This window comes from Pyrgilauda ruficollis, unplaced genomic scaffold, assembly GCF_017590135.1.
Source record: "Pyrgilauda ruficollis isolate IOZ18807 unplaced genomic scaffold, ASM1759013v1 scaffold55, whole genome shotgun sequence".
Classification (NCBI taxonomy): domain Eukaryota; kingdom Metazoa; phylum Chordata; class Aves; order Passeriformes; family Passeridae; genus Pyrgilauda; species Pyrgilauda ruficollis.
The window spans coordinates 4116538-4141656 of record NW_024527155.1 but is presented as its reverse complement, the minus strand read 5'-3'; the positions used below and the strand labels follow the sequence as shown (position 1 = coordinate 4141656).

The following is a 25119-nucleotide window of genomic DNA, read 5'->3' as shown; positions in this document are numbered from 1 at the left end:
GGTGCATGTTTTGTGTGGCAAATCAAGTGTGACTCGGACACCTGGATTTCTTTCCATTTTGGATCAGGTGGACTGGTGTGGCTCAGTGATGAACAAGTGAAGGACGGGGCCCGAAGAAGTAAGAAAAACTGAATTCATTTAATCAGCTAAAAAGACAAACATTTATTATTGTTGGGGAGGGAAAAGGAAGATACCTAGATCATTATAGGGGTTTTTAATCTTCCCTTGTAAAATTACTAATGGTGTGAATTCTTTAGACATCGGTTGTATCAAGTGTTTGCAGGCTTCATTTATTATCTACTAACCAAAATTAGCATTGTAGAACCAAAGCAATACCAAGCTTTTCTCCTACATTTCTGTTGAGAACACTGTATTTATTCAAGATTTTAGAAGCAAGTCTCTGGAAACCCCTGATTGCTTCAGAAAAGGATTCCCCTTTACACTATACAGCAGGCACTGAAACCATGATACAAAATTTATTTTCATGCTAGAATTGTTTTGCATAACATTGTGCATGCATTTTACTCAGTACTAAATTGCATACAATGCTGTTGTCTTGTTTCTTAAACTTTGAGACCATTTATACTTGAGTATTTTCCTGATTTTGTACTATAAGTCCCAGTTTTAAAATAACACCTCTTTTGTTTAAAATTCATACTGATTACTTAATATGAACAATTTATGAAGGGTCTTTACGTTGGATCTATACATCAATAAAATACAACATAACCAGAGCTGGAAAATTAACCAGCTGTTACTGTCAGGTCCGAAGGAAGGTCCCATGTGTCACAAGCATGCCAACAAAAACAGACAGGAAAAAGTTTTTCTTATTTTTATACACTTCTAGTTGGATTAAAAGTTCTTGATTTCCATGTCGGTGTGATGAACTGTGAAGGCGTGGTCAATATGACCGATGACTGCCTGATTGCACTTTTTAAAACCGTTACTCTTTATCTTGTATACAAAAAGAAGCGATCCATAGCAAAGAAATGTACAGTTTTATAATGTTTTACATTTTCGCTACAACAATGTATGTAAAAGTAAAGAGCTTTGAAAGAAAATATATAACTTTGTTTTTTTTTTCTTTTTCCTCCTTAATCATACATTTGCAGTATTTCTTGTGTGTGTGGTGTTGTTTTGTTTGTTGTTTTTTTTTTTTTTCATTTTCATTTTTGTCTTCATGCAAGTCATGCTTTGGAACAAAAAAATAGATTAAAAAAAAAAATCTTCTACAGTTTTGTTACATTTTGGCCGTAGAAAAAGCCTGCATCTCTAGTACAACTCCAGAACCACGAAGAATCATCCACAAAACCTGCATGGAGCGATTTAACTTTGTCCAAATGAGAAGGTCTTCTATGCCTGCACAGTTCCACAGAGATGTTTATTAGCCATCAATGTTCATCTCCATCTTGCCTTGTCAGGTCACTCTGACTGCCTCTGTTGGCATATATTTAGCAATGACTGGACTTTCTTTGCAAAGATCTGCATGTAAAGAATACAATCAGTACTTGAGCTTCTTCCCTGCGCTTTTCACATCAAGCTCGGCATCTTAGTGTTAAAGGAAGGAGGAAAAGGTGAAATAGCTACATGCAGAGGCAGCCATATTCTTCTTCAACAGGATTTTTTTTCCCATGCAGTCAGCCAGACTGAGACCTCTCTACAGTGTGTCTGAGTATTGCTTTCAGCTTAAAATAGGTGCCCATGCAAAGTTTCATCCTACTGTGCTTGTTTGCTCAAACTCCTGCAGGGTTCCTATGGCTCAAAAATATCCTGAGAAAAGCAAAATCTTCCATCGTTGGCATGTTTCAGCATCGACTAAACGCCTAACCCATTCCATACAGAGCCAGTAGATCCACCATTAGCCACAATAAGCATATACTAGCAGGATGCACCAGGAAGGAAGCCATCTGGTGCATCTACCCTTCATCCTATGTAGTGATACCATGCAGCACGTATGGCCCACCAGTACTACGCCAATGCCTGCCTATTGTCATCTGAGTGCTATTTAGGAGTGTTGTCACCTAAGCATCAGAAGTAACACCGTTTGCAGCGGGTGCTACTGTGAGACATTGCATCTTCAGACTTAGTCACCTGGACTATATGCAACATCGCATAGGCTAATTGAAAGTAAAGCTTTTTAGACCATTCTCTGCTACTGATCCATGCTACAAAATAGATGGGATGGGAGACCAAGAACGTCTCACTGGGCTAGGAGAGCTGTAGGGCGCAGACACTGAGGATAATCCTATCGCTTTTCCACTTATGCCAGCTATGCTGTTAAGGCTCCGTGACATTTCGTAACCTTCATTTAAAAGAAAAATGCAAAGTACAGCATTGGATCAATGACAGAATGGACTAAGAATGAGGTCAACATTGTAGCCAGTTCAATAGCATCTGCATGCATGGACATGCCGAGAGTAGTATCACTTGCAACATGACTCAGAAGGCCATTGGAATACAGAAAAAATTTAAAATATATACATAAAAAAAAAATAAATCATTTCTCAAGATGGTCAGGCTATGTAATTGATCCTACAGGCAGCAACATGGTTGTACCCTAAAAAAAAGAAGAGTCAGTGGGAGGGATTTTCTATGTCTCCGTCATATACTCACACATATGTCTCCCTTCCACTTCATGCATTGTGACCTCAGGCAAAATTAAGGTTTGTGGTATCTTTGTGGGGCAGGAGGGGGTCAAGGCAGCAAAATCCATAGAATTGAATGTGTTGCTATAGAGATACTACTCCTTTGTTCTCAGCAATAAAAAAAAAAAAAAAAAAAAGGAAAGAAAAGAAAAAAAAATTGCATGCATTCAAATTCCCTCCCTCCCCCCCTCCCTCCCCCCTTTCTTTTTCAGGCATGCACGTAAACAGCTCAGCAAGTGTACAGAGAGTTGCACAAACTATGGATGAAATTCTGTTGGAACAACAATTAAGATGCTCTCAACATGTTTCAAACAGGCCAACAATATGCTGACGTATATTACTCTTTAGCCAACCAGCCTCTGTTTCATTCAGGAACGAGAGGAGGTTGCAGTGCATCGTGAAAACCATACATTCCCCATCCCAAAGGATGTGCCATTTGGAGTGTTCCCCTGATCCACTGGAACCACCTGAACTCGCCCAGGCTGAATGAACACGGCCAATGCTTATCCAATACAGAATCAAGTAAAACGCTTTGCTACAAAGGTAAATTTTAGAGGATATACTTTCATATGAAAGTCTTGTGGTCCTACTATATCTTTGTTGATGATAAGCTTTAAACTTATAAATACATACACTATCTATAACTGGCATTTACTATAACTATTGCCCATCATACAATGGCACATGGGAATTCCATACTCCATACTCAGTGTATGGTTATGTCATACAATCTTTGCAGTTTTAAAATATTGACTCTATCTTATGCTATATACAGTACACCAGTGGTAAACACTGATTTGAAGAAAGTGAGTTCTTTTACAATTTTCCCATTCTTTATCAACTTTGATGCATATGGATGTAGCTCTAATTTTGGGTTTGTATGGTTGTCTCACATTAAATTATTTAAGCAAAACAGTCTCTTTTAAGAAGGGAAGGGTTTTTAAATGGAATTTTACTTCTGTTGCTAAATAGATTATTCTGACCATTAGCAAACTACTTCTGAGAGATTCCTACCTGTCAGAAGTCTGAAAAGCTAACTAATAATGATTTATTTATGAAAGGATTTTAGATGGATTTATTTTCTGATTTTAAGACACCTGTGCCAACAGATGTTCATGCTTTTCTTTCTCTATTGAACTAACCAGCAATGAATATCCAAATATTTTATTTTAGTGCTCTGTTAAGGTCACTAAATAATAATTTCTTTTTTTCTTGAGTATATTTTGCTTTTGTGTTTTATCTATTCTGTCTGCCACCTCCAAGTCTGTGCTCCTCAGAGTCTGGTAAGCTCTGTGAGCTTTCCAAGTGACAAACCTTCATAGCTATGAATTGGTCTCTCCTTACGGGATGGGCTAATTTAAGGATATAGTAGAGCATCTTCCACTAAAGCTTTCTGCACCAGCTGGGGTGGAAGACTCGACTGCCTAGCATAGCTGCACAGGGTAGTTACAGCTCCTCAGGCTTTTCTTTCTGAAAGAAATAGGTTAGAAACTCCAAATGCAGACATCAGGTGGTGGTTTCCAGCCCAAACGTGCATCTCTACAGCAAGCGCACTATCGCGTGCTACAGCTAAGCTGACTTTCTCTTAGTTATTTAAACCGGTTGCTAGCTACGTGGTTACAGGGCCCCAGCTACATACCCTTTCTTATTCCTCCATCAGGCGGGCAGGGATATTCCCCGGTTGATAAGAGGAAGCAGGGTCCATATCTCTCCCGAGTGCCAGAGCGGGTAAAGGGCAGGCCCTCATCGGGCGTAATAGCCTGGTCTATGTGGGGACAGTCTTCGTTTGCCAGCGCCGCCTTGGCCACCTCACCATTCAGTTTCGAATCTTCAAACATATAAGCAGAAGGCTATTGAAACACTATGCACTGTTTATTAGAGTTCCAGCTGCAAATTAAGGGTTCACAGCTAAAGACTTCTATAGCGACACACTAAAAGGTAGCACATCTGTCCTAGACACTGCGTTCGTGTGCACTGCACCAAAATAAAATAAAGTCTGTTAAGTGGGAGGAGAAACAAAAGGTGATCCCGTTAGGTGTGACAGCAGCCACCTGTACATCCGCACTGAGGGGCCCTTTCAGAAAGGGGCGTGCAGTGGTTCCTAGTCCTGCGAGCAGAAGACCGCGGTTAGAAATCAGAGTATGTTTTTGCATGGCATTGGATGGTGCATGAATGACCTGTTTGTCATGGTGCCTACTGTCGCTCAGAGCTCTGGAGAGGCAGTGGACTGAGAGTTGTGTTTGACTATTTGAGTATATTCTGTTTGTGCTGGTTTACACCCATGTGCGGTATTACTGAGGGGGAAATTCCTGCTCTTCCCCTCCCCAAAATTTACCCAGATGGTTTTATAGCATTTCTGGTATCAGTCATGCAGGATGGCTGTAAACGTTTTAGACACACAGAGTATGTTACGTATGGAAATACGACAGCAGAACGTGGATTTAAAGAAAACCCAATCCATTTTCTGATGTTCTCCTCTGAAACGCATACAGTAGTTGCAATGCCAGCACAGGACACTACATACACAAAACACTACAGCAGGCCATGAATTTGGAAACTAGAGTTCAATTTACTCTTGGCTGTAAATAATGAAAATAGGTTGTTAGATTTGCCCATTTTGCTCCACACATTCCCATGAGGATAGACTGAGAATCATGTTTTCTCTGTGTGACTGGTTTGTACATTTATAAAGTGCTATTTAGTGTAGGATTTTTTTTTTAGGATTTGAAAGTACAAATTGGTGTATTGAGAATATACTCGAAATATGGCACAGCTTGACATGAGTATTTTGGTTGAAGGGAAGGAAAAACAGTCAAAATGTGCTTTCTGAAGCTCCACAAATGCCGAGATATGTTAACTGAGTGGTACTGGCAGCATCCTACACCTCGGTTGCACAATGCTTATTACCTAGACACTGTAAGGCAATGGGTGATCCTGCAAGTCTTTAAAGAAAGAAACTCAATGGATAGACTTCATTTCAGCTCCCCTTCTACATTCATGTACTAGCTTGTTCTAAATGCTATGTAATATTGTCATTTAATTTGCAATTGTTTTGAAGCCAACTAATAAAACAAGCCTCAAAGAAAAATAAATACAGTTAGGTAGGGTTTGGAGGTATGATTTCGATCCTCTGATGGACAACAGATGAGTAGAAGGCAGAAGCATTTTCAAGTTATGTTTGTTGCTTCACGCGCACACGCACACACACAGACGTACATGACGCACACTATGCACCTATCATGCACCAGTAATTGCATTCTAGGCCTTTATTTTCTTCTATTTAGATGTCACTGGTTTGTCACAACATAAACAGTTGCTGCACATCTCACCTCTGCCTCCATTTTTCTCTGTTCAGAATTGGCCAATTATTTCCCCTGAGAGGGATGTAGTAATGTTTTGTTTTGTTCTGTGAGCAATGAAATAATTAGGTCTCTCAACACATTTAAAAATGTGGCAAAAGCTGTAGGGCCATTTTAATACTTGTAGACACTAATTTCAATAGGATTCTAAAGATTTAAGGTTTCACTGAGTTGCAATTCCTTTCTGTTCATAATAATCACTGCTATTTAATACCAAAAACCGAACAAAAACCTGGCACGGCTGCCATAGAAACCGTGACACTGCAGGTACTGAGCCGTGTATTTAAAAATCACTTAACTGTGTTTGGGGAGAGCTGCAGTCCTCCTGGGGAGGAGCAAAGAACTGGGCTGCTTCATAAGCCTCTACTGCTACAAGCTGGTGGCTCTAATCCTGAAATGAGGGAGGCAGCTGAGTCAGCAGACCTCTGCATTGAAATCTCTGAGACACCCACAGCTGCTCCTGTGTCCAGGTTTGGAAATGAAATTCTTGGTGATGGAGAACAGATTGATCCATTTCAGGAGCTCAAACAACTCTGAGCAGAGTGGTTATGGGTCAGCCTGCTCACTGGTTAACAGCCATTGATTCTTTTGGAAGCAGCTTGCAGGCTCCGTTGTGCTTGAATGGCAACAAAATTGACCTTCTTCAAATTAATTTCTTAAATTGCATCATAAATCTCTAGTAGCTTGAGCTGGAACTTGCTCTTACAGCCTCTTCAGGGTCCCTTAGCGCTGATGATTTTGCCTCTATGCTTGTTAAAATTCCACAACCTTGTTATTTTATTTCCATTCAAGAGGAAGAGAGCAGCTGGAGATGTGGGCAAATTACTGAACTATCCTAGTAATGTCCCTTGAACATTACAGTCATGGCCATGCCTTAGGGATCACATTCTGGATAGCCATGCTAATCCACAATGACAACTTGGGTAAATATTTAGGAAGCAGAGAAATTGCCAGCACAGAACACTGCATCTATTGCTGGTGTATATAAGTAAGTGCTAAGTAGAATAGTTGTGTTCCAAATCACTGGCTATAGCACCTAATTCTCTGGAGGTATGTGATTAGTCTGTTATGGGAGTAAAGAAAATGTAAACATCACTGAAGCCATCAGTCCACAGTTAAGTTCTCGATGTTTTAACTAGCAGATTGACATGCTGAACAATTTTAGGAATAAGGTCCAAATATGGAATGAAATTACATTATTTCAGGTTAATTTCCATTTGCATGTTTGCTTTTTCCAAGACTGACCCTGTGTTTGAGAGAACTCCAGATAAAGAAAAACTATGCAAGCATTGCTGTCTGCTGACTCTGAGTTCAGTTATACTAACGGGAACTACTTCTAGGTGCTTAAAACTTCTAAGGGTTGATTCTGCCCTACCAAACTCACGAGTCCTTCCATCCCTGCTAGCAGAATCTGAATTAGGATCATACAGCATTTTTTGTTCTTTAGATTCTGTTCTATGAAGAGAAGTCAATATTAGCATCTCTGTTTTACAGATGGGTAAAACTACCATGCAGTGAGGTGACTTGCCTACTGCTATGTAAGTGGTTATTTACAACAAAATCTTCTGACTCTTCTGATAAGCTTGGCACCTTATCTCCCTAATTCCCCTATCTGTGAATGCCTAGCTAACTGCACCAGCTCAAACCATTCTACTGGAGAGATTTGGCTGAGAAGCTAAAGAAAGTATTCAGCATATTTCCCAGGTGAGCAGTTTGTGTCACAACTACCTCATTTGTGTGGTTTTCACTTGCTTTTTTTTTTTTCCTATCTCATCCCTCTTCATTTGTAGAAAAGTATATTGAAATGCCATGTGTATTTCCAAGCAAATGCTGGATTTTAAAATGGGGGGAAGGAATTCTGAAAAATATCCCTACTTAGGAGAGCTGCTGGATTTTGCATTTGTGTACTCTGCTTATTGTGGAGAAGCACAGTAGAGCTGCCCATGTACCTGCTGCTCCATTACTCATCTGTTTGCCACAGCAAATGGTTGTAAATTGTTACAGTGGCTTTACCAGTACTGCTGGTTTTGATTATAAGCAAGAGTCTGACACTGACTCTCCAACTATTTGAAACTGCACCTTATGTTTAGGGTATCAGTGGACATAATTGTATGATACATTTCTTGACTTTGCTCTGTGCTTAGAAATGTGGCACTTGTGCTGAAATGATTCCTGCATGGGGAAAGTAACCCCAGTCCTCTTCCCTGGAGCGAACACTGCCATTCTCCAACAGCTGCCAAGAAACAAGTTCATGGCTTTACCCTGTAGGTACTGTCAGAAGTCATGTTGGGGGTGAGGGGTGGTGGCAATTCTCACTGCTTCATCTCAGGATTGTAGCTGTGCCCCCAGACCCTAACGTCTTTCCCATGTGTTTACAGACCTGTGCAGTGGTCACTTACTCCAAAGACTGGATGAGTTGAAAGGTATTCTCAGAGGGGATCATTTTCAGTGTTTACAGGATCACTTTGACTGAAACAGGGCAGAGAGAAACCCCACAATCCATAGCAAGGTATCCAAGCACAGTCACCCTTGAGTCAATGTCTGAACACATGCACTGTGACAGATGTGTCCACATACTGCTGAAGATGGGGTTTTCTCAGCTCTAGATCAGAAGCACAGCAAATAAGAGACAGTTTTGGGCTTTTTTGGTCAAATGAGGTGACTGACGATTTCCTCCAGAAGAACAGAGTCTTGCTCCTACCCTTGTTTAAAGATTGAAAGAGATAAGGACAGAGCTTGAGTACCTACAGCTTTCCCAAACAGACATTGGGTGACTTCAGAGCTTTGCAGCCTGTTTTGAGGGACGGGTTTGACAGGGAGGAAGCAGGCAGGAGCAGCTGAGAACAGGGCCAGGAAAGTAAGTTTCTTGCAAGATGAAGATCTTTCTGCAGAGGAAATCTTCTCTGAGTAAAGTTACATTTCACATCCCCACCCCATGTACACCTAAAATTAACCTACCACTTCTCTAGATCTCAACTGATAGTCCTGATCCAAACCTGGGGCTGCCATTATTACTGCCTGTGGATAGTCCCACTCCTGATCAACTGAGTGTCTGGTTCTTTTTCAGAGCATGAGGGTCATTTTAATTTTAAATGTGTCACTAATGTTTACAGTAGCTGCCTGAAGTGTTTTATGAAGAAGGATCTCCATGAGATTCCCTAACAGCACAGACCTTGAATCCAGCTGGCTCCCTGAATAAAGTATTGGTATGTGTTCCATGAGTTAATTACTCTTCTGTATTTCAGTCCTGTCACCAGTATTGGTATGTGTTCCATGAGTTAATTACTCTTCTGTATTTCAGTCCTGTCACACTCCCCTGGTGATGTAAAAGGGTTGTTACTGTGGCAAACATTATCTGTGTCATACCCTGCTGGCAGTGGGAAGTTCTTCCTGGGATGATGGGTTTCCCTGGCTTTTGGGATCATGACAGAAAGCTACAGGAGCAGGGGTGGCACGGCTGAGGTGAGGGTGGAGAATTGCTGTTCTCTAGCTTTTCTTAGCTACAAGGCTCTTATCTGGAAGTGGGAAGTAGACCAGCCATGAGGCTGCTGGAGGACAGATTTTCCCAGCTGTCTTTTTCTTAAAAAAAAAAAAAAAAGGCAGCAAGGATTTTACATTCCTTTTCGCATTCTGGTTTTGCAGCATCACTTTTGCCTGATAATTCTTGTGCTAAGCAAATGATTATGATGAAATTAGGAGTAGGAATTCAAGTATTCAAAGATATTTACTTTGATTTGTGGAGGAGTTAATAGCTGCTTGCTATCTGAAAATATTCATTGACTTTATATCCCTAGATTTTACTTTCCTAGTCAGCCAGCTAGGGAATATTCTTCATTGGACCTGTCGTTTGTGAACAGAGAAGGACTTGTGGGTGATGTGATGGTTGGAGGCATCTTGGGCACAGGGATCATGAAATGATACAGTTTTTGCTTCCTAGAGAGTAAGAAAGGGAGGTCAGCAGAACTGCTACCTTGAACTTCTTGAGGCAGACATTAGGAGCCTGGTTGACAGAGTACCTTGGGAGTCAATCCTGAAAGGCAAGAAAGGCAGGAAGGCTGGGCATTTTTTTTTTTAATAAGGAAATCCTAAAGGCACAGGAACAGCCTGTCCCTGTGTGCCAAAGAATGCGCTGGTGAAAGGAGACCAGCCTGGCTGAACAGGGAGCTTTGGCTGCAGCTCAGGAAAAAAAGGGTGACTTTCACCTTTGGAAGAGGGGGTAGGCAGCTCAGGAGGACTACAGGGAATGTCATGAGGTCAGGCAGGGTGAAAATTTGAAGGGCCAAAGGCCAAATAGAACTTAATCTGGCTATTGCCATAAAAGACAATAAAAATCTTTCTATAAATACATTAGCAACAAAAGGAGAGCTAAGGAGAATCTCCATCCTTTATTGGATGTGGGAGGGGAATATAGTGTGACAGAGGATGAGGAAAAGGCTGAGCTATGTAACGCCTTCTTTGTCACAGTCTTTAACAGTCAGGCCAGTTTTATTCAGGGTACTCAGTCCCCTGAGCTGAAAGACAGGAATGAGGAGCAGAATGAAGCTCCCATAATCCAAGGGAAATGGTCATTGAGCACTAAGACACAAGTTTTCAGGCCAAAGGGGTCCACCCAAAAGTACTGAGGGAGCTCATGAAAATGCTCACTGAGCCACTTTCCATCCTTTATCAGCAGTACTTTTGCACTGGGTCTCCCAGTAACAAGTAATAGGACAGAAGGAAATAGCCTCAAGTTGTAGCTGGAGAGGTTTAGATTGGATATTAGGAAACATTTCTTCACCAAAAGGGTTGTCCAGCACTGAAACAGGGAAGTGGTCAGGTTGTGATCCTCAGGGTTATTTAAAAGTTGTGTAGATGTGTCACTTTGGGACATGATTTAGTGGTGGACTCACATTACTGGGTTGGAGGTTGGACTTGATGACCTTCAAGACCTTTTTCAATCTAAAGAATTGTGTTATTCAATGATTTCTCTCAGAGATGTTGCATGGAAAGGAAGTACTTACAGTTAAATTCCTGACTCTCTTGAGTCTCTTGAAGTAAAATTCCACTCGTGTTAGCAAGTTGTTTCTGTTTTAGTTGCCTGGATAGTGTTTACTCTGCATTAATATTCATTGTCCACTCATCAATTTCATCAGCATAAATTACTGTATTCTTTTATGCTGGACATCATGGAAACTCTGCTGTGCTTCTTCACATATTAAGAGAGGGTCAGAGCATAACAGCAAATCAGGTAGTAAAGGAACTTCATACTGAGACAAATAAGCTTTTCTTGAGTTGGTACATGACTGTAGTGATTTCTGAGTTCCTGGCAATTAAAAATAAGTAATAAACTTCATGCTGTCCCTCTAGAAAATTATAAGAATGTCTATCAGCTACTTTTTACCATTCTTTAAAACTAGTTTATGGGAGTAATTGGGGAAGATTGTAAAACGAAATGCTTTGCTCAGGACATCATTTAGCAAAGTAACAATTATGCTTCTGTGCCAGAAAATCTTTGGCTACAGAAATCAATTTTATAGGCTACAGAGCCTCACACAGGATTAAGAAATGTGAATCCCATGGGTGGGGACTCATTTTTGTTGTTGTTTAATCAGGTCCTCAGAGTGAAAGGGTTATAACTATATTAAATTAGAAAAAGAATTATGTAGAAGATATAAAGGACAAAGGATGACAAAATGGTGAAATGATGAGTTGGAGAGTGTGAAAGGAAGTTTAGCATAGAGAAGAACAGCATAGAAAACATGGGTTTAAGCCTTTGAAAATGAGCAGTGATATGTTGACATAGGCACCATTGGTTTTCAAATGAGAGTGACAAGAATCCTAGATTGGTAGGTTTGGGAGTGTTTTCTTCTGGAGAGTAATGAAAATTAATTTTTCCCATGCAGACTATCTGAAAAAAAAGAAAGTAATTTGACTAAATCGCTCTATTTTCATACCAAGTACTTACTCTTTGCATTAATACCTCGCATCAGGTTTTGTGTCACAACCTCAGTGAAGTTACCTATAGTCTGTGACATTCCTGGTTCTTTTGCAATAAAGAACTGTATTGTAATCTCCTCGGCTGCCCAACATGGAGCTCAGGTTGATGGGAATTGGAGAAAAACTTCACAGAATAAAATGTGACAGTCTGTAACATACACAAGTCGCAAGCAACGTAGAGCAATAACAAGTAAATGTTAACAAACAGAGCGAAAGAGAGAAAGAGAAAAAAGAGAGAAATGTGAACATGTAAAAGAATTAAGATTCCTATATAACAACTTCATTTTAGTTACCCCAATATTCTAAGGCCATTAAAATCAATATCTTTATCTAGGTATGTTTATTAGTTTCCTAGTTTTTATATTACTGCATATTTTGAAAGTTGTTATGAAGCTCTTCTGAGTGCTGAAGGACTTTACACTGGCATGAGAGCAGAATTTAGTATGCTACATGAATTATGCAGAATCCTTCCAACCCAACCTACCTCTTCAACATTTACTCACCACCGTGTCGACCTGGGTCCCTCCAGGAAGCCGTGTCCCCCAGGAAAGGCACTCCAGTGACGGTGGTGACCGTCTCTCCCAGTACTAACTTGGCCAACATAGTAACATCACTCCCAGAGAATATCACCCTTGACAGGTACTACTTCTTGAAGTGAGGTGACAGTATGTTGGCTGCCTACCTACTGGTACTGCTAGAGAAGTACAGGAGCTCTAGGAAAGTCGATCCAGTGCATCTTGCTATTTACAGGCATTATTGGATATGTGCTTAATGCAGTGCTGAGAACGGTTTCTTCTGGAAATCCTGCATTGCAAAGAGCTCTGGAAGATCCTTCCTAGTTTCATCCTGATCCTCCTGGATGTTTACTTATACCTACCCTCAATGTCTGAGAGTCTCAATAACACCAGGGGGTCGTTGGCAGGTCAGGTAGAGGTTACAGGAAAATGCAGTCAGGTGAGTCATGTTACCATCTTATATTACTGCTCTGACTGAGGAATACAGTATGATGATCTATACAGTATGGAAGGTGTCTGAGACATGAAACGTGGATGAATGAATACAAAGAACAATGACAGCAGGAATGGTAGAGTGCTTGTTATTTTGGCTTTGTGCTTATTAACAGACAAGCAAGTCAACAGAAAGCTCAGAGAAAATATCCAGCAAGTATAGTCCAAGAGGGATACAAGCAAGTGGGCTGGGCACAGTAATGGGACCTCATACCCTATACCTCTTTGCCCCTGGCCTTTTGTAGTAACAGGTAAGTGATCTGGTGTGTTTAATTGTACTGCAGCAGAAATGCACTTTTTGCACAATGGTGCCTTTTCTTGTATCTGTCCTGCTAGCACCAACCATACTCAGTACAGCAGAAGGAACAGATGCCAAGAGTATCTCTTTCATATTCCAGGAATGCATTCTGCACTGGATGGCATGGGAGCCATGTGCTTGAGAAAGAGGATTTACCATATTTATATCTGCTTTGTGCTGGAGGATTGGCACAGGTTGGCCTTATCTGGCTGAAGTGCTTGTATCTGTGTTTTCCCATGACTCCAAGTGTTTTTTGCTCATTAGGTTATTAAGGCATGAAAACTCCTAAAATTTATTATTTCGTTCTGCATTTGTTTTTTAGCTTAGTGCAGTCCTGTCTCTAAACACACACAGCCCTGGCTCTGGCCCACAGGGTTTGTGTGGGGAGATTTTCTAATTTTAGGATTTTTTTTTTTTCACGTCTCACCTAGTGCCGGAAAAAAGCAGGAAACATACAGCACTGAGCTTGGATACATAGCTCCTCCTCTTTGTTTTCAAATTACTTGACATAGAGGATGTTATTTTTTACTCACATTCTAAAGTCAACAGTAGTACAAGTGACACCCACTGGTTTTATCTCTACAGGAAGAGACAGATGAATAATTGCACAACAAGGTATTACATTATATTAGTTATAGATTCTGCTTTACATGTGACCCTCAGTTATGAGGTTGCAGGAATGCCACATGGGGCAGGGGGCAAGGAATAGATCCAAAGTGCTTCCACAGAGCTGTAGGCACTTAACTGACAATATTGAATTAGAGCTGCAGTCACCTGTGATCTCTTATGGAGAAAGGCACCCCCAGAGGATAACTCAGGTCATAAATGAGTGGATTACTCTCAGAGGCTGCCTGATTCTTCTTCCAATATAAGGGGCACCTCAGACAAATTAAACTTAAGTTAGATGAGCATAACTGAGTGTTATTCCTTTTGTTTTGAGCTGTTAGCAATTTCTCCATTAGATCCCAAAGACTCCATCGTCAGTGATATCAAGATGTGATCATTACCTCATTTGCTATTTTGGAGTGAGGAGTTTTGGATCTTAAAGACTAGGAAGGCTAAGTACAGTGAGGAAATAAAAAAAAAATCTCCCTATTACCTTTTTATGTACTTTTTATGTCCATTTGAACACCTGAGCTTTTTGAGCTGAAACAGGCCTAAGATCTTAGCAGTTACTTTGCCGTCTACTGTCCATCTTACAGAGAGAGGCAAAGGTTTTATGACACTAAAATTAGATGAGACTTTTTAAATAATGTTCAGAGACTCTTGATCAGAGGATTTGCTTCCCAGAGGTTTGAAGGACCACCACAGTGACTACATACCTATGGCTTTAACAATACTTTGCTCTCCATAAAAGCCACCGAGGTTCACAAGCTGCAGTGAAGTGTTAGGCAGCAGAATGGGCCTCTGACAAGAGCTGCCTAGAGTTCCCAACTCCCACTGAGCACTGGCACTAGAATTACAGTGCTCAGCACACTTCTGACGTTAGAGCCAGTGTGTTGCACAAGGAATACAGGTTATTTAGGTTATGATGACAGAAGAGATGAAAAATGAAGCCCTGAGAAAAGAGCTGCTCCTTCAGAAAGCATGAGTGATAAAGCTGGAATGGGTAATTCCACACGATTTCTTTAAAAGGAGATCAGCTCTCTCTCAGGAAATTGCATTGAAATAACAGGTTCCTAACATCATAGCTTGTTCCAGTTTCTCTGACCATGGAGTACACTGGAGTCACTGCAACTTTGTAGCTTCCTTCTGTGGTGATAGACTTGGATTACTTTAACTATTCAGGCATCAGGATAGTCTAGGAGTGGGTTACTGAAAATTGGCTTTGGGGCAGAGAAGTAAAAGAAACACAGAATGTTTTTCTGAAGCTGAAGTCTGTGTTAGTAATGACAGACATTTCCCCTCACCTCTTAGGTGCCTCAATTCTAGTAAATTTTTTTTGTGTATTTTACAGCTGTGCAATGAATAGAGAATTTTGCCACCAGTACACTGTGAAAGAGCCTGCACAATACATTTGAATGAATATAGGATATCCTTGGAGTATAACTTAAGTGAAGCTGCATGCAGAGGGGATCAGAGAGGTGAGAAATTCTTAATCTGGCCATGTTAAAGTCAATATAAACCTTTTGTGTGCTGGTGTTGGAAATATATATATGAAAAGAATAAAAGGGTGGGGTAGAACTCTGAACAACCCCCAAAGAACCCATCTCCTTGTCTTATGTATTATGAATGCATTCTTTAGACCATTGCTGGGTGGCACCAGACAGTGCTGTAGGCATCAAATGAAGTTATGAATTCCATTCATGTTCTAAATTTCTTTTACAGCGTTGGGAAGTTGCATTCACTGCTTCATCCAGTGACAACTCTGAGATGTAACCATGATGTCAACCTGGCCAGCAGGTGAGCACACAGCTCACATAAGAGAGGGGCTGAGGAACTGGGCAACACTTTAAAAACAAAACTGAGAGCTTTTAATATTTGTTTTTCATGTTTTGAGGTCTTCTTACAAACTTGCAACTTAAAATATTTCACTGTATACTGAATTAACTTATTATACCTGTAGGACAGTGTGAGGTTTGGGACAAAAATCATGTTTAAGTGGTTGGAACTGTTTTTTTTTTTTTTTTTTTTTTTACTTCTGTTATAATATTGACTGTTTAGAATACTTGACATAAAAGACACTCCAGCATAGCAGACTGTGGTTGATTGATGTTTTTTTAGTTAAATTCAACTAGTGGCTTTCCACAGACCTTTCAAGTAATCTTCCTCAATTAAATTAGGCACCATGTCAACTGAAAATATTGGGGAATACATCCATTTTGTCTCTGCTGTCCGTTTAGCCTGTTGGGTATTTGATTGCAGTAGAGTGGTTGTCCTGTATGAAATGATGCCAAAATGAAGCCCTGATCTTGAACAGGGCCTGTAAACAACACTGCAACATGTTATAACATTAATCTTTTGACATGGAGATGTTAGAATTTGGTGGGTGTATGTTAATTGAGGGGACACAGTTCTCTATAATTTGAGATATCCCCAGTCAAGGAGTTTTGGTCAAATTGGTCAGGTGAAATCTGCTGCTTTGTATCAGGCCCAGTTTCACCAGGCACTCTTTAAGCAGTATCTTGAGAATTTAGGGCAGCAGAAATGGCTTTGCAGACAATGTTTTGTATAGGGGAAATTTCTCCTTTCTTAATGCTGCTGGTGAAGGTCTGCCTGCAGCTGTAGCTCTGCCATGCTCTACTCTGAAATGCCTTTTCTCACTTCTGCTGCTTTCCTAGCCACCCACTGGTGGGATCAGACAGGATGGAAAACAGGAAGGGTTGCTGCAGGAAGGGGAGGTATGGTAGAATGAAACTGACATTCTTAAACTCTGACAGATTAAAGTCAAGTGCGGTTAAATAAAGATACCCTCCTGCTAGTGTAGATTAGCCCAGGACTGAGCTGCTGAGAGTGTTGGGGGCAATAAAAAGATTTAATTCAAACCTGCCAGTCTTTAAATTCAAAACATCTTTGCTTTGGCTGCAAATGACCACAGCATCATTGGCAGCAGCTGTGCAGCCTGTGGGCAAAGCTCTGCTGTTTGCATGCCTGTGCCAGGAAAGTGCTCCTTATCCTGGGAGGAGGCACCAGGCAGAGCTGTGCTGAGCTCTCCGTAGAGCCCCCTTGGCCCTGAGGGCATGGACTAGGAACAGATGTGAAGTGATGACTCGGAGAATGAGAGAGGGAGTTCATGTGTAGAACTACTTCATGCTCAGCCTTGTTTGGTGATGTGTTTAATCACTCCACCACAAATAATATATAGAATTAATAACTTCATGTGATGTCCTTTACATCTGAGCAAATAAGCAGGTTTTTTGTTTTTTAATAACATATTGGATACAAATCACATGATCTTATGTGACCTAGACACTGTCACACTGAAGCTTTACAGTTAAAAATTACAAGAAATGTGCTGGACAACTTGGACACTATTTTAGATAAGTTAGGCACCCATTCTGTGTTCCTAATGCAATATTAACTATAATATAAACTATAACTAGTTGTTTACAGTTAGATGATGTTAACCAATCTAAAGCTTTTCAGTGCTTGCAAGTCCCTGCTTTCATATAATGTGCTGGTAATGGTTTCAAAAACAAGTCAGTTCCTGTGAATGCTTCATGTTACAGATATGAAACTTAACATTCAAGGCAATGCAGATCTTGTCTTAACAGTTTGGTTTTGATCTTAGTATTTTTTTGCTTTTCTCCTGCACACATAGAGATTGTTCCCTATTTGGAAGCTAAAAGATGCAGGCAATATTTTTTGCTGTTAGTGGTGCATAATAATTATCAGAAACAGAACTCCAGCTACAGTGTTACAATTTTGTTAGCTGAAGTGTAAGTGTGCTTTGTTACTTCTTAAAATATATATGCTTGTATATGTATATAAAAATAGTCTCTCTTAATTATTGCAGAAATAGATAAGTTGCTGCTACTATCAATACTTCATGGATATTGTGGTAACAGCCGAGTTTAGAGCACTGAAGGTGGCGAAACAGTTCCACATTGAACCAAAATTACATGTATTCTCAGGATACCAGTGCAGAATTGTACTGAACTTGTAGAGTTCCTGGTCCTCCAGTTCCCAGAGAGGACCAGGGTAGGTAATGGAAGGAATTTTATAAAGCCAGGGATTTCTGAGCTGATTTCACTCTGTAGCTGACTGCTAAAGTACCCCAGAGTCTGGCATTTCTTGCAGTTGGGGCAGTTGGCACATTGCTCATGGTAGGAGACACACAATACTGCTGTGCCCTCTTTCCCTCTTGATCCATGATGCCACAAAAGCATCTGCTTTATGAGGAAATTTGCTGCTTGAATATGAGCAGTGATAAGCATTTGCAACCTGAGGGGAATGGATGATAAAACCATCGCTTATGTGTGCCAAGGGTACAATTGGTACAGTCTATCAGTCACGTGAATTGTGATTGGCCTGTTGCAATGGAAATAGCCTTTAACAAAAACAAAATGAAAGCTATTTACCTTTTGAATGGATTTTACATACTTGCACAGAAGGGAAAAGAAATACAAAAGGAAGAGAAAAGAGAATAGGAAAGAAGAGAAAGATTCCCACCAGCTCTTCCCCTCCAAAATTAGCATTGGCATTGGTGAAGTCACACACAAAGGAAAGTCTCACTTTCTTTGTGCTTCTCACAATGACATCAACATGCATGGCTATGAGATGATGAGAAAATATCTCACTCACAATGAGTAACAAATCAGAATTTTCTTCAAAGCAAAAAATGATAACACAAGACCATCATAGGTATATGCTAGCTCTTCCAAAACGCCTCTTTTGATCTCTGTGTCAGTTGAGATCACTTGGCTGGTGATCTGTTCTTTCTAAAACAACACAGGGGTATATTCTGAAAAGGCTGAAGAATGTCTACTATGCAACTTGGCTGGAACATCTGCCAGAAATGAAGTTGGCATTGTTTTCAATGTGGTTATCTACTTTCAAATTACTCCATAGAATAAATAGTGATATTCCATGGGTAGAGGTAGATTATGGGGTTTAAAAAATCAAATTGGAGCCCCGTAATTTTGTGTGCTGTAGGAGTCTCATAGAACTGAGACAGTCCCATAATTAACCACTAGCCATGGGATATTATAATATATTCCATGGTGACTAGTATTCTTTCCATTTCCCTCCCCCCTCCCAGTAGAATTAATACGGTTAATTTAGCTCTGGTTTCACCTATTGCTAACATGAATCAGTACAATTAAAAATAAGAATGAGGCAATCACTGTTTAGGCCAAACCAGCCTGGCAATGACCAGTCAGACCTTTTACAGTTGGCCTTTGTTGCTAGAAGGTTGAAAGAGCTGTAACTCACCAACCCATACTTGCAAAAGGAGCATATTTTAGAAAATGTGGCTTGTCATAGTTCTAAATGCTAAATTCTAGTGGAATATTATAGAATAGATTGATTTGCATGCCATGGAATAAACATCCTTACATCTAGTCTTGTCTCAGAGTGAGTCATTTTGCATTAGTGTCAAGAATTTGAGCTGTTGTTCTACTTTGCAGTTAATCATCAGAAAGAGACTGGATTGTCTCATGAATATGCATGATGGTGTAGTTGTCCCTTCAACTTACTAGGCACCTAGTTTCTGTAATGAGATGTACAATATCTGCCATTTAAAACAGCTGAAAGGTCCCAAATGGGAACAAATGGGAAAGCATCTGGCTGTTTCGAATTTCAGCCCTGTTTTGTCAGAAAGCTCTGTAATTGCTGAGTACTTGGCTCCTACTCTGCTCTGTGAAGCATTCAGCTCTCAGGAGCCTCTGAGATGCATTACACAGTCCAGCAACACAGCTGTAGAACTCTCAAAATTCTTCCACTAGATGTAACAGCTTTCCAAAATATCTTGAGACTTGTATGCCCTTAACCAGGACCAAAGTTTGGGCTCCTAGAGCATGCTCTCATCCTTAGTTTTGCTGATCAGCCTCCACTGTACCATTTGTCCCTGCAACCTAGACTTCACACATATTATTCACTGTGTGATGGTGGGACTAGAATGGATAAATGTGCTACCCATTGCTCTAAGAAAGCAGTCTGGCTGAATCTTAAATCACTACGCGGGATGGAGGTTAACGGTCAGATGGACATTCCTCTAAGAGGTTTCCTACCTGCTCTGTTAATTTCTAAAATTTCTTCTTGGGCCAGTGGGCAAGTGTCGCTCTGAGTACTGTGGTGTGGAGAGTTTACGACAGATTTACAATAATTGGGGGATCCCAGCTGGGGTGGCCTCGGGATATGCTTCTTTTTTTTCTTTGGTAGCTTCTGCTTAGCCATAGCTAAGGAGTAATACATTCCGAAATTGTTCACAATGACAGGGACAGGCATGGCAATGGTCAGCACACCAGCGAGAGCGCAGAGGGCCCCCACCAGCATGCCTGACCAAGTCTGAGGATACATGTCTCCGTAGCCCAGGGTCGTCATGGTGACAACAGCCCACCAAAAGCCGATGGGGATATTTTTAAAGTGTGTGTGTTCACTGGCACTAGGGTCATTTGGTTTAGCACCTATTCTCTCGGCATAATAGATCATCGTGGCAAAGATTAAGACGCCCAATGCCAAAAATATGATGAGCAGCAAGAATTCGTTTGTGCTGGCACGGAGGGTGTGTCCCAAGACCCGCAACCCGACGAAGTGGCGGGTCAGCTTGAAAATTCGCAGGATTCGCACGAAACGGACTACGCGGAGGAAGCCCAGGACATCCTTAGCAGCTTTGGAAGACAGGCCACTGAGTCCAACCTCTAGATAGAAAGGCAGTATGGCCACAAAGTCAATGATGTTCAAAGAGTTTTTGATAAATTCCACCTTGTTTGGGCAGAAAGTGACTCTCATCAAGAACTCAAATGTAAACCAGACCACACAGACACCTTCGATGTAGGTGAGAAAGGCTTCCGTCTCTGCTTCCCTGTAGTGCCGCACCTGCGTGTCATTCCCGATGAATTCAGTTTCTGTCTTGTTCACAATGGGGTTAAATCTCTCGTGGGTCTCGAGGCAGAAGGTGGTAATGGAGACCAGAATGAAGAATAGGGAGGCAAATGCCACATACTGTGGAAAGAAAGATATGAGAGAAATGTTAAACCATAGGTTAAGTATGGGGCCTTTGATTCTGAAGCATCAGGGAGAGGCAAGAGCTGTATTAAATGTGAATATAATGCCAAGCTTTCTTCCTGTGGGCTTAAGATGCCAAGTCTCACCTGCAAAGACAGCCTAACATTCAGCCTGGGAGGGAAAGTAGTATATAAGTACATGCTAAAATCCATTCTTATACAGATAGCACCTTAGTGTGAGTGTAAATTTAAGCAAGCACTTAAATCTTAGGACTGTCTGTGGGATTTAAGGTTAAAGGCATATTGAAATTGTACCTTCCTGAACTTGGTTTTCTGTTGCTTCCTTGCCTTAAAGAGAGAGCACACCTTCCAGGACAACTGCCAGGCAGTACTTTTCTCAGCATTTTCTCAGCAGTATCGTGGCTGCTCCCTGCTTAGTGAGAGCTGTGATATTTCAGATCTCAGAAAGGTGCTAGTAAATACTTGTGGCAGTCTCAGGTGGGCTCCACAGCAAGGAGCAGAGTCCTTGGCATCATCAGACGTTCTTGGCAAACCCAGACACAGGTTGAGAAGAGTCACATTATCAAACAGAGCTCTCAAATGCTTCTGTTCTCAGTTCCCTTCTCTAGATCTTTTGGGAGTGGAGAAGAGGTTTCAGATAACCCTGTCATCTGATTCCAAAGGACACAGACCTATTGGCTTTCACCAAACACAATTTTCTTTCACAATAATATGTGTGAAGAGATTCTCATTACAGTGTAATACTTGTACCAGAATTAGATGAATTTTTTTTTAAAGGATGTTGGATGGCTATTACAATCTGGCCTTGAAAGTCTCCAGGTATGGGGCATCCACCAACTCTATGGGAAATCTGTGCTTGTGTTCCACCACTTTCATTGTAAAATAATCTCTTTTAGTATGAATCTTCCCTTGTTTAGTTTAAAACCATTACCCTGGGTTCTGTCACAACAGGACTTACTAAAATAGTCAATCTGCATCTTTCTTATGAGCTCCCTTTAAGTATTGACAGGGAGACCTTGTTGGCAGCAATAAGATCTCCCTGGAGAATTCTATTCTCTAAGCTGATTGACTCCAGCTTTTTTAGCTTTTCTCAGTCTTTCCTCAGCCTAAAGGTCGTATGCCGTGATAATTGAGGGGTACAGTCAGTGCAGTCAGGCCAAAATTCACAAGTCTTGTAACCACAGTTGCCCTGCTCAATCCTCCTTTAATCAGTTAAGTAATTTGCACATATCTAATTCTCTTTGTGTGTTGGAGTAGTACAGTCATGGCACCTCTTGCCATTCTACTTCCTACATCTGTTATCTTCTTGTTTGTCGTGTGTGTCACCTTGACAAGAGATGTCATATAAGGTATTTCCCTGTCTCTACAAGCATGAGCAACTGTGATAATAAAAATATTAGTTTCCTGTTCCTTTTAGTTTCCTGTTACTCACAGTGTCCCTTTTTCAACAGTGTAGTCAACACAGGAGTTAAAAAGAACTAGTTTCTTCTAACTGGGTGTTGCCAGTGAATGCAGTGCAAAAGTCTGAACAAAACTGCTGCCAAAGGAACAGACCCATTAAAAATAACCTATACTTCAAACTATCAAAACTATCCTGCAATCAAGATGTTCCTCCTGTCTGCCTTCCAGGGTGGAACTACTACAGAATTACACTTGACCTTCTACATTAGCAAACAAAGTCAAAAGCATGGATTTACCACATTTTGAGGTGAAACATTTAATAGAATACAAAGAAAATGGAAGAGAATAAAATCACAAAATCATTTAGGTTGGAAGGGCCCTCTGGAGGTGGTTTGGTACAATTTCAAAGCTGGACCAGGTTGCTCTTGCCTAGTCCAGGTGTGAGTATCTCCAAATCTGGAGTTCCCACAGCCTCTCTGGGCAGCCTATGCCATTGTTAGGCCAGTAAGAGCATATAAGCTTGGAAAGATACAGAAGCAAAGACTCTTCTGCTTTCCAAAGAGATCAGAACCACTGTCACAGATTTAAACAATAAAGCAGTAATTTCCCCATAAAACTTCATATTTTCATAGCACTGTTTTGTGAGGATCTGCTATACATGCTGAAATGTGCTAAAATCAATGCCTAACATATCTGGGAGATAAACAATATGAAGATTAAGGAACTTGAGAAGCAAGATTTTGGGGTATATTATTTTTTGTCAGATTCTCCTCTTAAAGAGGGAAATTTGTCCATGCACCGTTTCTCCGTCTGTAAAATAGGTGTTGTTAATCCTGTGCTTTGTGATCCTATATAAATATGTGCAGGTTCTATACGCTTTTATTTAAATGTTAATGGCTTTAGTATATCAACAGTCTTCCTGAAAAAATCACTTTTGTGTACGATATCAATAGCACTCAGAGATTAATTGTCTGTATGTGAGTAAAATGAGAAACCAAAAGTATCTTGCATCAAGCAGCCTGAGCATGTCTGCTGTGTTCCAGCCTGGGGCAGATTGTTGCACAGAATCATAGAGCCCTGAGAATTCAGGCTGCAGAAGGAAGTGCTGACACTTCCTTAAGACAGGTAGCACTCACAGATGATAAGGAGAGGGGAATAAAACCATTTTGCCTTTTAAGAGTTTATGAAGATGGCCCCTTTCCGTATCCTGACTCCAAATGCAATCCTCTTCTTGGTGTATACAAATACATCTCCTGAGTGTGTTTTTCCTGCTTAGAGCAACCTTCAGGCTGACCTTGCACAGCAAGTATCTTGAAACTGATGTTTTGCTGTATTAAAGAGAACAAATAACCAATTCTGACCAGGCATTAAGTTTTCTGCAGCGGTACAGGTTGGCAGTGCTATTGGTAGAGAACATCACACCCATGATCTTTCTCATTTCAGCCCTTGTATGCTCATACCTTGGCTTCACACGGTAATTGAGAGCTTTTAGTCCCCACTTCAGCGGAGCAGGAAGCACCTCCTAAATGAGTGTGAAGTGTCTGCTTCCTCCTATCTGGTTTTAACAGCATTTTTCCCAGGGATGGGCATGTTTTTGTAGGCTTTGTGGCTTTGAAAGCATGAGTCTGCTTTCAAGATTTCATTAAACTATGTCTGAGTAATGGTATTGACAGGAAGAATCCCAGTATTTTTCTCCGATTCAACTTTTCTCCAATTTAAGTTCAGAAATGCCTGAAAGTCAGGCCTGACAATTTAACACTGGCATCCATCTCTGATAGAGTTATCACCTGCAGCTTCTTGGAACACAGGAATTTATCAGCTTACCACAAGTATCACTGGCATAGATTTATGTTTGTGATCCCCAGTTTATATTACTCTTGTCCCTTCTTTCTTCCAAGTATTTTTCTTTGTTAATTATCTGATATTTAGCAAACTGTAAGCATGATCTAATAGTTCAAAAATCGGTGAGTAGGGTTTTCTAGGTAGACCAGCATTAATTTTTTCCAGAGATGTGAAAAAAAAGAGTTCTCCCTGGCCTACCATCAGAGACCCACTGAGCCTAACATGATAATTTGTCAAATCCAGAGATGGGCAGTGCTGATAAAATCTGGTGAAGACTATGGGACTCACACATGTTCTATTGTCTTTGAAAATAAGTTTGTCTCTTTTTATTTCACTAATAACGGTCTGAAAACTAATCAAACCAGTGGATTGCTCTTGTATAATTTAGTGGTTCTTAATCTTCTTCTCACATTTTACAGCAGTTTCTCTTCTTCCTAGGATCTGAATGGGCTGAGGGAAAAGAGTGATGATTTTAAGAAGTGATGTCACATGCTGTTGAGTTACATAATACCATCTAAAATTTTCTATAATTAAAGAATATACCTAGGTGAAGTGTTTGAAGTGATCAAAACTCTTTCATTTGCTTTGACATATGAATGATTTCTATTTCACTAGAAATGCTGCTGCTATCACCTTTTTTTTCTGGGTCTAATACCAACAAAGAAAAATCTCAGATTGTTCAAAACCACTAAAACCACAAGCAAAGGCAGAGAGGAGATTTAACAGGGGGAGATTTGGATTAAAATGTAAGTTACATTAAAATATTTCCATTCTGGAGACAGATGAAATTACACTCCTGCATAATTTCTCTTAATACTGGCTATATTTTAATAAGTTTATTTTGAAAGAGTCTAAAAGGTGTCATGCCCCTAAGTGGAGAATTTTGTAACCTAATTTATCTTGCCTCTGATTAAATAAATCAATCAATCTATATCTATCTAAAATCAATCTATATCTATCTAT

General features: G+C 40.4%; 1 protein-coding gene across 5 annotated transcripts in view; it reads right to left on the bottom strand.

The window, feature by feature from the left end:
* Positions 1-25119, bottom strand: part of KCNC1 (potassium voltage-gated channel subfamily C member 1) — a 121446-nt gene that overhangs the window by 15489 nt on the left and 80838 nt on the right. Inside the window, exons 2-4 of one of the 5 annotated variants that reach the window (XM_041481187.1) lie at positions 19957-20890; positions 4285-4473; positions 463-1482 (exon numbers count right to left, since the gene is read on the bottom strand). In XM_041481187.1, the coding sequence (XP_041337121.1) occupies positions 1418-1482; positions 4285-4473; positions 19957-20890 (1188 nt within the window). In that variant the 3' untranslated portion in view covers positions 463-1417. Of the gene's footprint in view, positions 1-462; positions 1483-2165; positions 2303-4284; positions 4474-19956; positions 20891-25119 lie in introns of those variants that run through there. The other 4 variants (XM_041481186.1, XM_041481188.1, XM_041481185.1 and 1 more) reach the window with 4 other exon arrangements.